The 13,417-nt window shown below is 41.4% G+C and overlaps 1 protein-coding gene across 11 annotated transcripts in view; it reads left to right on the top strand.

Moving 5' to 3' along the window:
• Positions 1-11,458, top strand: part of LOC145441331 (neurexin-1-like) — a 73,187-nt gene extending 61,729 nt beyond the window's left edge. For 7 of the 11 annotated variants that reach the window (XM_080319168.1, XM_080319163.1, XM_080319171.1 and 4 more), the window contains 10 exons: positions 140-319; positions 392-511; positions 1,061-1,078; positions 2,264-2,448; positions 3,217-3,385; positions 4,241-4,327; positions 8,108-8,260; positions 8,322-8,461; positions 8,527-8,569; positions 10,205-11,458. In XM_080319168.1, the coding sequence (XP_080175294.1) occupies positions 140-319; positions 392-511; positions 1,061-1,078; positions 2,264-2,448; positions 3,217-3,385; positions 4,241-4,327; positions 8,108-8,260; positions 8,322-8,461; positions 8,527-8,569; positions 10,205-10,722 (1,613 nt within the window). In that variant the 3' untranslated portion in view covers positions 10,723-11,458. Of the gene's footprint in view, positions 1-139; positions 320-391; positions 512-1,060; positions 1,079-2,263; positions 2,449-3,216; positions 3,386-4,240; positions 4,328-8,107; positions 8,261-8,321; positions 8,462-8,526; positions 8,570-9,357 lie in introns of all 11 variants that reach the window. The other 4 variants (XM_080319165.1, XM_080319172.1, XM_080319166.1 and 1 more) reach the window with 4 other exon arrangements.
• Positions 11,459-13,417: the final 1,959 nt, after the last annotated feature.

Below are 13,417 nucleotides of genomic sequence, written 5' to 3'. Positions count from 1 at the left end.
ATGTAGCCTAGACGACGGGCTAGTCATGCTGTCCTTGTTTCTAATATGTGTCCATATTTTGAAGGGCGATGCCTGAATCGTACATCGTACATACGCCTCAATATTATCTCAAACTTTTCACGCATGGCGTGTGTTGTAGGTGACTTGTACATTGGCGGCGTGCGTAAAGACATGTACACCAAGGCCATATTCACCGCCATACAATCGCGCTTCGGCTTCCAAGGCTGCCTGGCCACATTCGATCTCAACGGATACAATCCCGATCTGGTTAGCGAAGCCGCCCTCGTCAATTCCGGGAAAGTAACGCAAGGATGCAGGGGTGAGCGACTATAAGGCTCGTGAAGTAGGCCTATCAGCTCTTAACCCGCGCGCGGCTAATGACTGTTGACAGGTCCATACAACGCATGCGACTCGCGACCGTGCTTGAACAACGGTGTGTGTCGGCAGGAGTGGAGCGGCTATTCGTGCGATTGCAGTATGACAGCGTACAGCGGCGGGAAGTGTCAACAACGTATGGAGTTTGTAAATGTTGTTCGAATTATGTTGCATAGTATACCGGAGGCTATTTCGGATTTCATAGATCTATGGTGATGTCACAAACTTACCGACGTTCAAGTCCAAATTTGATGGCACTGAATAGCACCTTGAATCTGCTTGCTTCGCGCGTAGACCAGAAATACATTAGCCTCTGATACCAGCGTAGTCACGGTGCGACGGTGGCAATTATTGTTTGGCTTTGTCATTGTGGCGTAATATGAACTCACTACGTCATTATAAATCCTTGCCGTCGCGCCTTTATAAAAATACCCCGCTCTTTCCAAGTTTTACAATGGTACTCCCAAATTTTAATCCAGGCTATGGACCCCCACTGAGATTGGGTGGAATGAGTGTTTCTTTATATCTTAAGGCCATAAATTACTGGACCTCGTGCAACATTTCGATATGACTCATTGGTTGCACGTATGGTTGAATATTCTATACTCTATCTAAAAACGGGATAATCTTGTAGCTGATCGAACGCAATTTGCAATAAATCCTTATCCTTTGCCTTACGCCACAGATATCTCGACTTTCTCCGGTAAGATTTGTCTATGCTGTATGTAGAAATGGCACGTTATTTTGCATCTACTAACACTAACCGAAAGGAATTGGAATACCTTCCTATTTGGCATTTCGTGATTCACCTTGTAGAAGCATCGTTGCGTGGTCCGAAACTCAGAATTTTCAAGTTTCTTGCGGCTGCTGGCGTTGTGTGTCTCGGCATACTTATCGCTGATTCTTATCAATTTAATGGACGGGGTTTTTGGATGGCGGTTTTCACTCCGGTGCAGCGTTATCGCAATGTTTCAGTACCCTGTTGAGTCATTGTTGAAATTTTAATTATTGATGACTGGAAAACACGTGTTTATTAGTCACCCTAGACGACCGGTAGGTGTATAGTAGTAGTTTTTTCAACCTTATTAAACGTTAATACAGAGTAAAAATTTCTAATTCGTATACGCGTTAAACTGAGCTATATAAAATTGTTGAAATATTTCACACGCTTTGATTTGAATAACTGCATAGATATATACGGTGGCTCTGAAATATATTTGAGCTCCAGGGTGACTTTGCTCCCATCTATTGGCTGATGTGGCATGAAAAAATTGAACAATGATGGAGCATGAATGCGCATGCGCCCCCACTGTATGGTTTTGACATACATGCCGAATAAAGTCGAATGAGATGTGGAAATAACATTGAATGTATCCAAATTTTCTACTGAGTATCATATACATACGTATATTGTGGCGGTAATTATAATATTATGAAAATCGACTTTGTTATTACGGGTTTTTACTTTTGTAGATTGTCTTGTTACTTCCTGATTCTTTGTGTGAACCTGCCTTGTCTTTAGCCTTTACTGCTTGGCTGATATATATGTATGTTCTGCACCGCACATACCGTTATGTATTTTAGGCACAAGCCATGCATAAACTCTCCATGCTTTATTCCTATATATATAATCTGGTTTCTATCGTGACATTGTCTGAATGAATGTGTCGACACTGCTCAGGGATATCCGTAACTGTATTCTGTGGTACACTTTCTATTACAACCTTCCACGTGATCGTGTTCTTTCATTCCAAAACTAAATTCTATATTCTCAAATATTTGAACTGGATTATACACAGTTACGCAAGCGTTGCGACGGCGATAAAATTTTGCACGGATTCTCATCACCTTTACGCCATTATAACATCTCATCCCGTCAAACGATTAGGTCGGCCTTCGTACGTATTCAACGAGGGAGTAATGATATATAACTGGCCTCCGGATGGCTTGCCAAGTTCGCGAGAGGATAGGCTTGTCATCCACTTCAGCACGTCGACGAGGAACTGCGTTTTGGCGCGCATTGACAGCGGACTGAGGCGCGGCAATTTGAAGGAATTTATGGAACTTAGAATTGTGAGTCCTCCGTGAAATCTTTTTACTGGCATATTTCCAAAATTGGTTATTCACCTGCAATTGCTCTGTATCAAATACCGGTGTGCGCGTTCACCAGTCATTTGTTGTGGTTAGCCATTATAATTGATGAATCTTTGTTCGCCATTGCTCTCTAGATTTTGAATTTGAACATTGTTACTTCGTTTTGCTTGTGCCACCATCACAAAAATCGTTACAGTGAAACCACGATTTTAAGTCGGGACATTGCTCGCTGTACACTCCCATTTATAGTTTACTGCGATATCCATAGATATCTGCGACGAAATAGTAAGAAGTAACCAATAACGAAATACTATAATACTTTTTTCCAAGTCTTTGCCTACTTGAACAACTTGCTGTTTATTTATAGACTATTACCTCAACTACTATTTGACAGTCTTTTTAGGCAAAACCACTCACTTTTATACACTTTCCATTTTCTAAGAAGTAAGTAGTTTTGAGATTTTTATTGAAACACTTTTAGGCGTTTAGTTGTTATGACAATTGGCTGATAGAGCCCCTTACGGTAACTGAATATATTTTCGAAAATCTCACCTATATTTGTAGTGATTTTTCGCTAGTCGCGCAGATGTACCTTGTAATTTCGAAAGCGGCCACCTCCGATATACTGATAAAATATGCGTTTATAACTTTGACAAGCTCCGCGGTTATGGTTAAGGACACCTCTCTATCAGTGTTTTCTACTGTCAAATTCCCGAGCATTTCCGTGATGTCGATATCGTTTTGCAGAAAAACGGCCGCTTGAAACTCACATTCAACATCGGCACGAAGTCGACTACCATGACCAGTTACATGAATGTCGCCGACGGTCAATACCACGTTGCGGTTGTCGAGAGGCGCTGGATGAACGCGTCGATGGTAGTCGACAGATCGCCAATTCAGAGGGTGGCGCCGAAAGGTATCCGTGTTAGTGCGTGTCGCGTGCTGATTCCGAACTGTTGTTTTCCATGTGTTCTGCATATTAACCTTATACAGAGTGCAGCGTGGATCTGTCGCAAAGGGAGCTAACCATCACAGTTTACTAACATCTCTTGCGTGCTATCCTGAGAATCCTTTACAGTAGACTTATTTGCTGCTGCTACTACTAGTACTAGTACACAGTCTTCTGTTGATGTCTCTAATTCGTAACCTTGTCCCATATCATTTAGTTCTTCTATATGACAAGAGGTGTCTGAAGTCGAGAGTTGATGGGGCAATTCGAGTCTAACCAGTTGGGAAATTGAATTCAACTTGCGCCCAAACAAAAATAGTTCTTTCGAAGGCGGGCTAAAGCTATATACGGTACTTTAAGTAGACATAGAAAGATCAGTAGCTTGAAAAAGTAGTTTAAAACGATTTGTCAAGGAGTCAGGATATACTTATATATGGCTAAGTGTTATCCATGAGAACTACCTAATCCTTTCCTTGACTAAAGTTGTATGGAGGAAAGTTTTACCAATCAGTGAAAATGCAAGACGAATCCCACGACTGTATGTATACTATGGCGGGTTACGTCATCCAGTCTTCGAGACGATTTCATTCAACACAAAAACGACGCCTGGGTATTTATAATCCAACTTCATCATGACCAAGTTTGATATTGTTCTCGTGATATATTCTTGGTGATATGAAATAAGCTAGACTCCCAGTAAACCTCCGTCGGAGATTACGCGTGAGTTAAGAATTTGTATAATATGTACAATACGACAGCTTCCGCTTCATCAGTATATCGATCTACGATTTCTTCTGCGATTTAATGCTACGTGTTTTGTAGGAAACGCAAACGAACGCTATGACATAGCGAGAACCTCCATACCACCATTTGCTCAAATGGCTTCAGAGGGGTGGTTAAGGAGTAGAGGTATAGAATTGATGTTCAGTTCATCACCATCGTATAGTTCGTACTATTGATATTGCCTGTGTTGTACGCAAAACATTTATATTTATGAATTATGAAGCAAGGTTTCCCGGCGAGCTTTACCACTGTATAATATATTGCGATGAGTATCCTAGAAGATCGAGATAACTCCTATGGTATCACTTTTAAGCAGGCCGAAGTCAAAATTTAAGAGCGCGGCTAAACTATGATTTATGTAGCTTACTAACCCTTCCGCTTCATACTAAACCTTCGTATTGCGCATGCCGATTTTAAGATGTTATTGTCTGCTGCATGGATGTTGCTATTTCTGGAAATGTAAATCATAATGCAGAGCTTTACGTAAGACCTGTCTACTTGTTCAGAGCCGTATTTGACAGGAGAACATAAGTTCGAGATAATTTCTGACTTCGAATCAACCTCATGTTTTCAGAGGTACATTCTCGCGGTAGCGTTGATTCGAAGCTAGAAAATGATCTCGAAAGTTTGTATTCCTGCCAAGTATCCAGGCGTTACGTGAAGCCGTACATTTTCAGTAGTATGGCTCGACAGCAGGATTTTAGATGAAAGAAATCGAAGTGAAATAATATACGCGACATGACAAACAAAATTCTAGCAAATATCACATAGCACAGTTGTGGAAAGGGAAAACTTATCAGTTTACGAAATAACATCATAAAGTGGAGATGCCGGGCATCGATCCCGGTACCTCTTTTAGTGGTTTATTCAAATAAAGTAAATGTGAAGTATATAATAGACAATCAATAAATAGGCAAGCGGCTATTGGGGACGGTACTGGTTTGGGTTTAAGGATGTTTGCTATTTTGTAGATGAGTTCATCTTTAGCAAAAAGTGGGTGTGGTCGCTAGCTGTATGTTTGGAAATTTTCAGGGTTTGTGGTGTCTGTGGGACGAAACCTATTGATGCGTGTCAATCGACTTTTCCTGTTTTTGGGGTTTTTCCAATTTTTTGGTTTGAACGAGGTCTACCCACTTTTGGGTGGTTGGTTGTGACTCTATTATTGCCTGACTTCAATTCATATTTCAATATTTCATATTATGTTGCCGTATGGTTCTGACAATGATAGACTTTGTGGTGACTGGATGGTTGGGTGTCCTTTCTCCTAATTGACTTCCAATTAAATAGTACATCCACACTGACATGAACCCGAACACCCCGGCCGACACCCGCCAGGGGCAATCGTAAGCTACTAGTTGCTGACGACTACCCCCGAGAGTGCCAGCCGAAAACACCCGGGCCCACCCCAACATGAATATACCATTCAATTGTATATTGAAATTCTGTACCTCCAAGAAGCTCTTCTAATGGATTTCCTGTTCGGGGGGGGGGGGGGAGGGAGGGGTAGTGATTGGTGATGAGGGTGGGTCGGGGGGGGGGGGGGTTATATTCATTTACGGTACCTCGCACATGCTAAGCGCGCGCTCTACCATCTGAGCTACATCCCCGACAGACGTAAAGTATAATCTGCATAAATGACCCCGTCTCACGAGCGCCTTTGATTACGAGAAAGGGGCACTGCGCTCTCTAAATACCATGTGGTCTCAAATTAGGGTTGGAAGTGTGAAGATTTTAGCGAGTGGCACCATTCCACTCCATATATTTCTGTGGTGTCGAGATCACGCGTCATCGGCTTTTAACCCTTTGCGAAATTTCTGACAAACTTTTCTCCACTGCTGCACTTTCTCGACGAGACCACCGTCTTAATCCAATTTCGTTGGGAATTACGTCGAAAATATGTGATGCGTTACCCATTTTGCTTCCACATCACAGCACATATTCTCAACTGGAGATGGTGTGAACGTGAGGTTCACGTTCACGTTCTGTGTGTGAACGTCAGAAATTTAGAGGTTCACGTTCACAAACGAACCTTGGTAGGTTCTGTACTGTGAAACTTTTCATATATTACACTTATCACCTCATTATAGCATCTTTGATTGAAATTATTTGCATTTCAACTGCGGGACACTCTATGCATGGGGGTGGCAGCAAAAAAATCAACTCCAATCGAGCATGGACCTTGACAATCTGAAAAATTTTACCTGCTTTATTGCAAAAGTTTGCTCGAAATATCCAGCTTTCCGTTGTGAATATTTAGTGACTCTCTGTTGTGAGCTTGACTCGCAATCACACAACATCAAGAGTGAAATACACTACATGCAGGTAGCCAGCGAATGATGCTTACTCAATCAACCAATGAAATTGATATCGTTGCGTGATGCTAAAAAATCTAGCAGGCGCACGGGGTCAATCAATCTTGACTTTCTATGTTAATCGTACCATAAAATCCAAATCCATGCGATTGAGGTGTTGGCTACTGCTGTATTACTTTTTAATGGGGTAATGTCGGTAGCAAGTATAGAAACCCGTTTTACACCCTGCTCAATTTCAACGTAGCAATACTCAGACGCCAAATACATTGCCCGGTCTGGCCTATACCGTTATGGCGTAAGCATATATTCCCTTGCAAGTCCTCGTCGAAATTGTTGGCAAAGCGACGGAAGATATTGATTTTATGGTAATATTATATCATTTGATTGCCCCAGTTGATACATTTGGCGACGTTCAAAACGTCAATATGTACTTCAGCATTGTGGCATTAGGTGGCCCGAGTCGTCGCTAGGTCCGTGTACATTAATATAGGCTATCACTTCACTGAAATGTGGGGCTGGAATTTGCAATATGACGTCACGTGACGTCATGAGGTTCACGTTCGCGTACACACAGAACCCTTCAAAAAGGTTCGTGTTCACACGAACCTGAACCTTTCACACCATCCCTACTCAACGCCATACTGGCCAAGGTTCTATTGTACGCTACAGTGGTACTATGCAATACGTACTGAAATTATAGACCCATTTCCACGAAGAGTTATATCATAATAATTATAGTTCCAATACTGTTTCCCTTGAATCTCGCAATTGGTGCGATATCATAGCATCAGGAACATATAGTTCAAAGCTACTCACACGTTAGTAGAAATGGCCGTTTCTACGAAGTCGTTATGATCAACCCATGGCACTGTCACATGTACAATGAAATAGGTATATATAGTCGAAAAGCTTCCGAATAATATTTAATGTGATGTATATCATGTATATGACCGGCATTATTTTCTTTCTGGTCGCATAAAAGGTACATATTTTAACTCAATCATCAAATGCTTTCATGAGGTCATTGTGAGTGAGATTCGACCCCTCGAATCGACTCGAAGCCTATATTGCTCGATTCAGAATCGAATCACGTGGGACAAATATGTTTTGCTTCCGCACACCGCAACGGTATTAGCCCTATGACATGGATAATTCGATCTATTCACTTGTTTATTACCTATATCATAAAACATCTTTCGCCAACTATAGCGTGATTAAACTTGATATAAACTATAGATAACTAACCTACGGAGGTTAGTTATCTATATATAAACGATGGATCAACAGGGATATCTTGAACATACAATGCGTGGAGCGTATCGATCCGACAAAACCCGCTATTGGCAACTATATACCGTCTGGTCGTTTTCGCCTACTCTCTCCTGCCAAAATGATATCTCTTCGATCTGAATACATGTTAATACTAAAATCACCATTTTCTTAGCCATAACCGTATGCTGTGTCGAGCATGCTTGTGTGATTGCTGTGACCGCAAGTACTTTGTCAGCTGTTTGGCATGCCTTTCTTTACGTCTCTACTATAATTGGTGAAACCAATCAATATCTGACATTTATCCGCCGACTACGAAATTTAGAAGAGAAGAACACCGTCTTCAATTCCAAGTCCAGGATCCAAATCGGAGGCCGGCTGGCGAGTTCTTCGAATGGGCAAATAATTGACACATGCGCCGGGATGATGACTGCATTTTCGTTTAGTGGCATCAGAGTATTTTCTCTTGCCAACAACGGTCTGTACTTTCGGTTCAACGAAGTTGATTAGTCGGCCTCAAGAAGTATATTTTCGTGCAGGCGACCCGAGGGTGCAGATAATAGGGGATGTCACCAGGTATGTGGAAACCGCAACCCCCACACCTCTCTCGGTAACCACTACCACTATGGTTACCATGACGACATTTAGGACGTCTTCGTCGAAGTCTTTGAGCATTGGAGTGAGTTTTGATTTTGAGTTTTCTTGTGTAGAGAATCTCAATGACTTTCTTTTTTGACCGTTTAGAACGCGAGCGCTTGTAATGAAGAGTTGTGTGACGAGAGTAATGGTGAGTAGCCTACTGTTTTCCTTTTTGGCGGAGGGATATATTTATGAATCTGTGGTATTTATTTTATCCACGATCATCCTATTATACAGCTTTACTACTTAAATAAGCAACACCCTGCTACATGTCCGTGATGAAAAACGCAATAGTATTTTTGTTACAGCCATTTATTCAATTGCGTGTACTGATACGAAAGCAATATATCTGTATCACATGCTATCCAAATCTGATCCACGCCTGCACTCTGGTTCCACGTAGGCTAGGCATAATTGTATACAGTGACTATACCTTAACTGCCTTTATCATAATCTGAAATCTATTCATCCCACGTGACTTGTAATTGGCGCGTAACTAGTGATTCCCATATTTTTTGCAACCCGAAAAACCAATTTCTCGGAGAACTCAATGCAGGGGACATATATTAAATTTAGACTGTGATTCATCCTTCTTACCTACACTAGCGATGTCATTGTTACCGATAGAAGTGTTTGAACTTACAATCCTGTGAGGTCTCTGGGATTCTGGAAATGGTACGCAATCTAGTATATGTCCTTACCTACAAAAATACTTCCCTTTAATATACATGTTATTTGTTCAAGTCAAATGTAACTCCTTATAGGGTATTGGCTATACAATATACATATACACGACCACACCCGAATATGCAGTGTAATAACTTTATAGTGCATGCAACTGATTCTTTGTTTTTCTTTTCCTTCATCTCTGTTCTGCCACCTTCTTCTTACGCCAATCTACATCTCTTTCTCTCTCTCTATCTCATTTACCCTCAGGCATATTGTTCTTTCTTCAGACGCGGTCAGGCAACCGATCCTACACGTGCAAGTCAAATTACCTAACTTTGCTAACGTTATTATTATCAAGCGTTGCGATATTTTTCCGTTGAACTCAATCTATGATCGCAATCGATTATCGAAAGCTGTCCGAATCTATGCAGTACATTTTTATAACCTTTGCAAACGTTCACAATCTAGTACCTCTTACACCGCTATGGCGCAGGCACGCAATGTCTATCGAATAAGTTTCTAATAATCAGACTTTGTATTCAATAACCATATAGATATGGTTAGAAATGTCTTACGCGTAGTACTGCACTGACCAATTCCTATTTATATTATTTATAAAGAAAAATATATCCTTAAAAGTACTTTCTTGTGGTTACGAAACCATTGACTCAATAAATATCGACCTGCTATATGTCTATCAAAATGTTTTCATGTTTAGTGAATGTATCAAATATACAAAAATTAAACTCCAAGTCTAGGGACGATCATTTTCCAGCCTCGTTAGACCAACAGTTACAAATAGGCATACGCAGCTCGTGTGGTAGTTGGGTGCGGACTGCGGATAAATAACGGTCTGTATTTAATTCGCAACTGGCCGCCGAGACCGTCGTTCTTATCCTCCATCTGCATCTCACTCTGACACTACACTCATCTCCCGATCCCACGAAACTGCTCAAATCTCAGATTCCACTGCTTCTTCGCACACCCTTCATTTCATTTACGCATTGCTTACGATCTTGATCATTTTCTTCTTCTCTTCCCACCCATCCACACCCGTCGACACCTGATGACGATGATCACAACGCACCATGGCGGCAACAACACTCTCTTGAAGAAACCACCACTCTAGACCTCGAAAACGCTATGCTCCGCGACGGTCAAACATCGCAGATTACGCCTGGAGCCAAAATACCATCGGTTGTTATTCTGACGACGAAGGCAACCCCGTCTGCTACACCGATAAAAACAACCCGACCCTCGTTAGTAAACCCCAGTCCGACGACACGAGCTGCAAACAACATTTCAAACAACGGCTCGGGGATGGACAACTTAAAAGCCGACGACACGCTCAAAGCAACGAGCATGTTCGGAAAATTCTTCAACGGGACCACGGCCGTAATCGCCGGTATCATTGGAGCTGCGGTGTTGACGATCGCGACACTTTTATGGGCGATTTTCAAGTTCAAACACAGACAAAACAACAGGTACCGGAAAGGACACAGATCGTCTCCGTGTCATTCTAACGGCCACGCGCCGGTAGCTAGCAACAGCAGAAACGGAACGTTACGTAACAATAAGAAAAAATCGAAACGGAAAAATGGTAGTAACGTGGATCAGGAATATTACGTGTGACGCAAATTAAGACTCAGGATCGAGTATTTGAAAGTAGCGCCGCAAGTGCTGTTCGGGGACAGATATAGAGTGACACTTACAGAATTGAGAGGTTGGACACCGCGTTAAATCCAAACTATTTCGAGTATGTCGACCACCGCAATCGTCAATAATGGATATCCGATCGGCAGGAAAAATGAATGATGCAGAAAATGTTATTTAGTGGGAGAAACGGCATTGCTTCGTCATTACGTCACAATATTCGAAGCTTATATTCTTTGATAGCCCCTTCCTCGTATGTTATCTAACCGCCTTCGGGCGAAATCTGCACTGCCAGTCTAAGCCATTTTCGTATGTTTTCGATATGTCTATTTTGAATAGCTGGATGGTAAATTGAGTTAAATTTAATTTGTGCGGTAGATATACACATTACACACGGATAAGGCTATGGTTTTACGACGGAATTAATACCGTTTTCATCACTCTTTATCTTGATTACTAGTTGAAGGCTGACATCGGGAAATTCGATTGGTCATACTTTTAATTACTAATCGTACCAAAGCCAAATATAGTATTGTGATTTTTCAAAGTCACTGTGTGTGTGCTTAATCGTAGCAATGGTTTCTTAACTGTTATATATCGGAATATTTTCACGCTGTTCGTTCTCTAACGTTTTTCCGTCTTTGTACAATTACGTATCTTCGTATAGTTTACGTCCGAGATATTTCAATGCATTCGAATATATATGAATCAGATATCTTGTTTGAATCCTACTACCAATGAATATATGTGGTGAGTTGCCATGCGTAACAGTTTTTAATTTATTCATTAATTTGGACGGGTAAGCATATCAGATTTGGATCTTGCCGGAGTCCATTACCGAGGTTTAACGGAAATGGAGGCGGAGCTCGACGTGAAATTCCAGTTGATCTGGAACCACTTGTTTCATAGATATATCCCGAACTCCGATGCATTTTCCAAGATGCTATTACTATTCTCTGAATTCACGTTATTTAACAGCAGACATTCACATTCAAAAATTATGAATTGTTACTAACTTTTACGAAGTTGCGGGGGATTTTGACAGCAGAAGAGCAGTCATTTAAGTCATAGCTGCATTTAAATGCCCAAGTTATACTTTATCTAGTTACTGGATCCAGAGATGCAGCAGGAACGTCATGCTGGGCACTACCGTTGTTTAGTTTATACCAGTGGTTCTTCACCTCACCCCAAGCCCACAATTATTTCAGCGAATGAACATAAATTCTGCATCGTTTTTTGACAGTTTATGCAACTTTCTTCAATTATCTTTTCGCGCTGCGCGCGATTTCACGCTGAAAAATATTGATTATTGGGTAGGCCTACCTTTTCCCCACGAAAAAATACGCGTGATTTATAGAAATTAAAAATAGACGCTTCGGCTATTACCACGCCACGATGCACGAAGACATATGAAGTTTGGGCCAACATGCGACTCCGAGAAGTGTGCCAAAAAGATCGTCAGAGCCGGAAAGGATTGCCCTTATGTTGACCGTAAACTTCGATATAAGTATGTCTAATTTTTCATAGTTGCTTAAATGGCTCATGCCGAATTATCCTGTCGTGGCAATCTGAATCCAACAGGACAAAAAACATCCCTGCGAGAAAAAATATTTGCCAGTGAATAAATAACAATTTTGAATCGTGGGCTTCTTTTAGTTTAGTACGTTTATGCGATTTCAATATCTTTTGAATATTTATCGGTCAGGAGGTCACAAAATAACAACATGTTACGAAATAATTGTACCAACGGGCCTTACCGATAATGTTTAATTATTAATTACGTGCCCTGCATTTTCCAAGACAACACCTCACTCAGTGCTACCGGTAAATCTGATTACGTGGGTTGAGAGGATAGATAGCGATGTAATTACCAATATTCTTGACCGATTCATTCATTAATTATATAAAATTGCCGCGCCCGACCTGGTCATATAAACTTTGCTGAACATCGAAATCTCGCGACGGGGGGGTCTTTCGGGCGAAGCCTCCAAGAAGTTTGGTTCATAACCCTATGGGGGGCCCAAGGCCGACGTTTTTTTGGGGTGGGGGGTGGAGGGCTGACGAAGCGCTGTTATGGCCCTGCCTCTTAGTCGTTGACTGTGGCTCAGTCGTAGACTGCACAGTGCACACGCATTTCGCCATTTTGCTATAGAGGTTTAACCTGACTATATAATATATATTGATGCATTTTATATCGAGTTAACAATATGCGTATTGTTTTCGTGTTGTTTCTTTTCTTATGGTTTAAGCAAGACTTCTAAAATTTAGGGGAAAGTGGCTCCTACTACAGGGTTAGAAATTTGCAATTGACTCGCAAATCGAGTTCACATAAACCAGGGGTGGGCAAACTACGGCCCGCGGCCCGCGAGAGTCTTAAAGAACTTTGATTAAAAATATTGATAAAATGCCTACTAAAATCGAAATAATACAGAGATTCGATTAAACTTTTCCTTAGCATATTTCACTATGATAATTCTAAGGCAGTGGTTCTCAAACTGGGCGGAGCCTCCCCCTTCCTTCGGGGCGCGAAGCTGAGCTTTTCGCGCTCCACGTTCCATCTAATTCATAATTAATGCTATGTATTCAGTCTGAATTTCATATTAAAAATTTTTTCATCCACAGTCGTAACCTTCCATGTCATTAGACTATCCGTTAGGTCTGCTAGCATCCTGGT

The sequence above is a fragment of the Botryllus schlosseri genome, chromosome 6, assembly GCF_051294905.1.
Source record: "Botryllus schlosseri isolate E-star chromosome 6, Bs_hap1, whole genome shotgun sequence".
Classification (NCBI taxonomy): domain Eukaryota; kingdom Metazoa; phylum Chordata; class Ascidiacea; order Stolidobranchia; family Styelidae; genus Botryllus; species Botryllus schlosseri.
The sequence above is the reverse complement of the archived record's forward strand: the minus strand, read 5'-3'. Positions and strand labels throughout refer to the sequence as shown.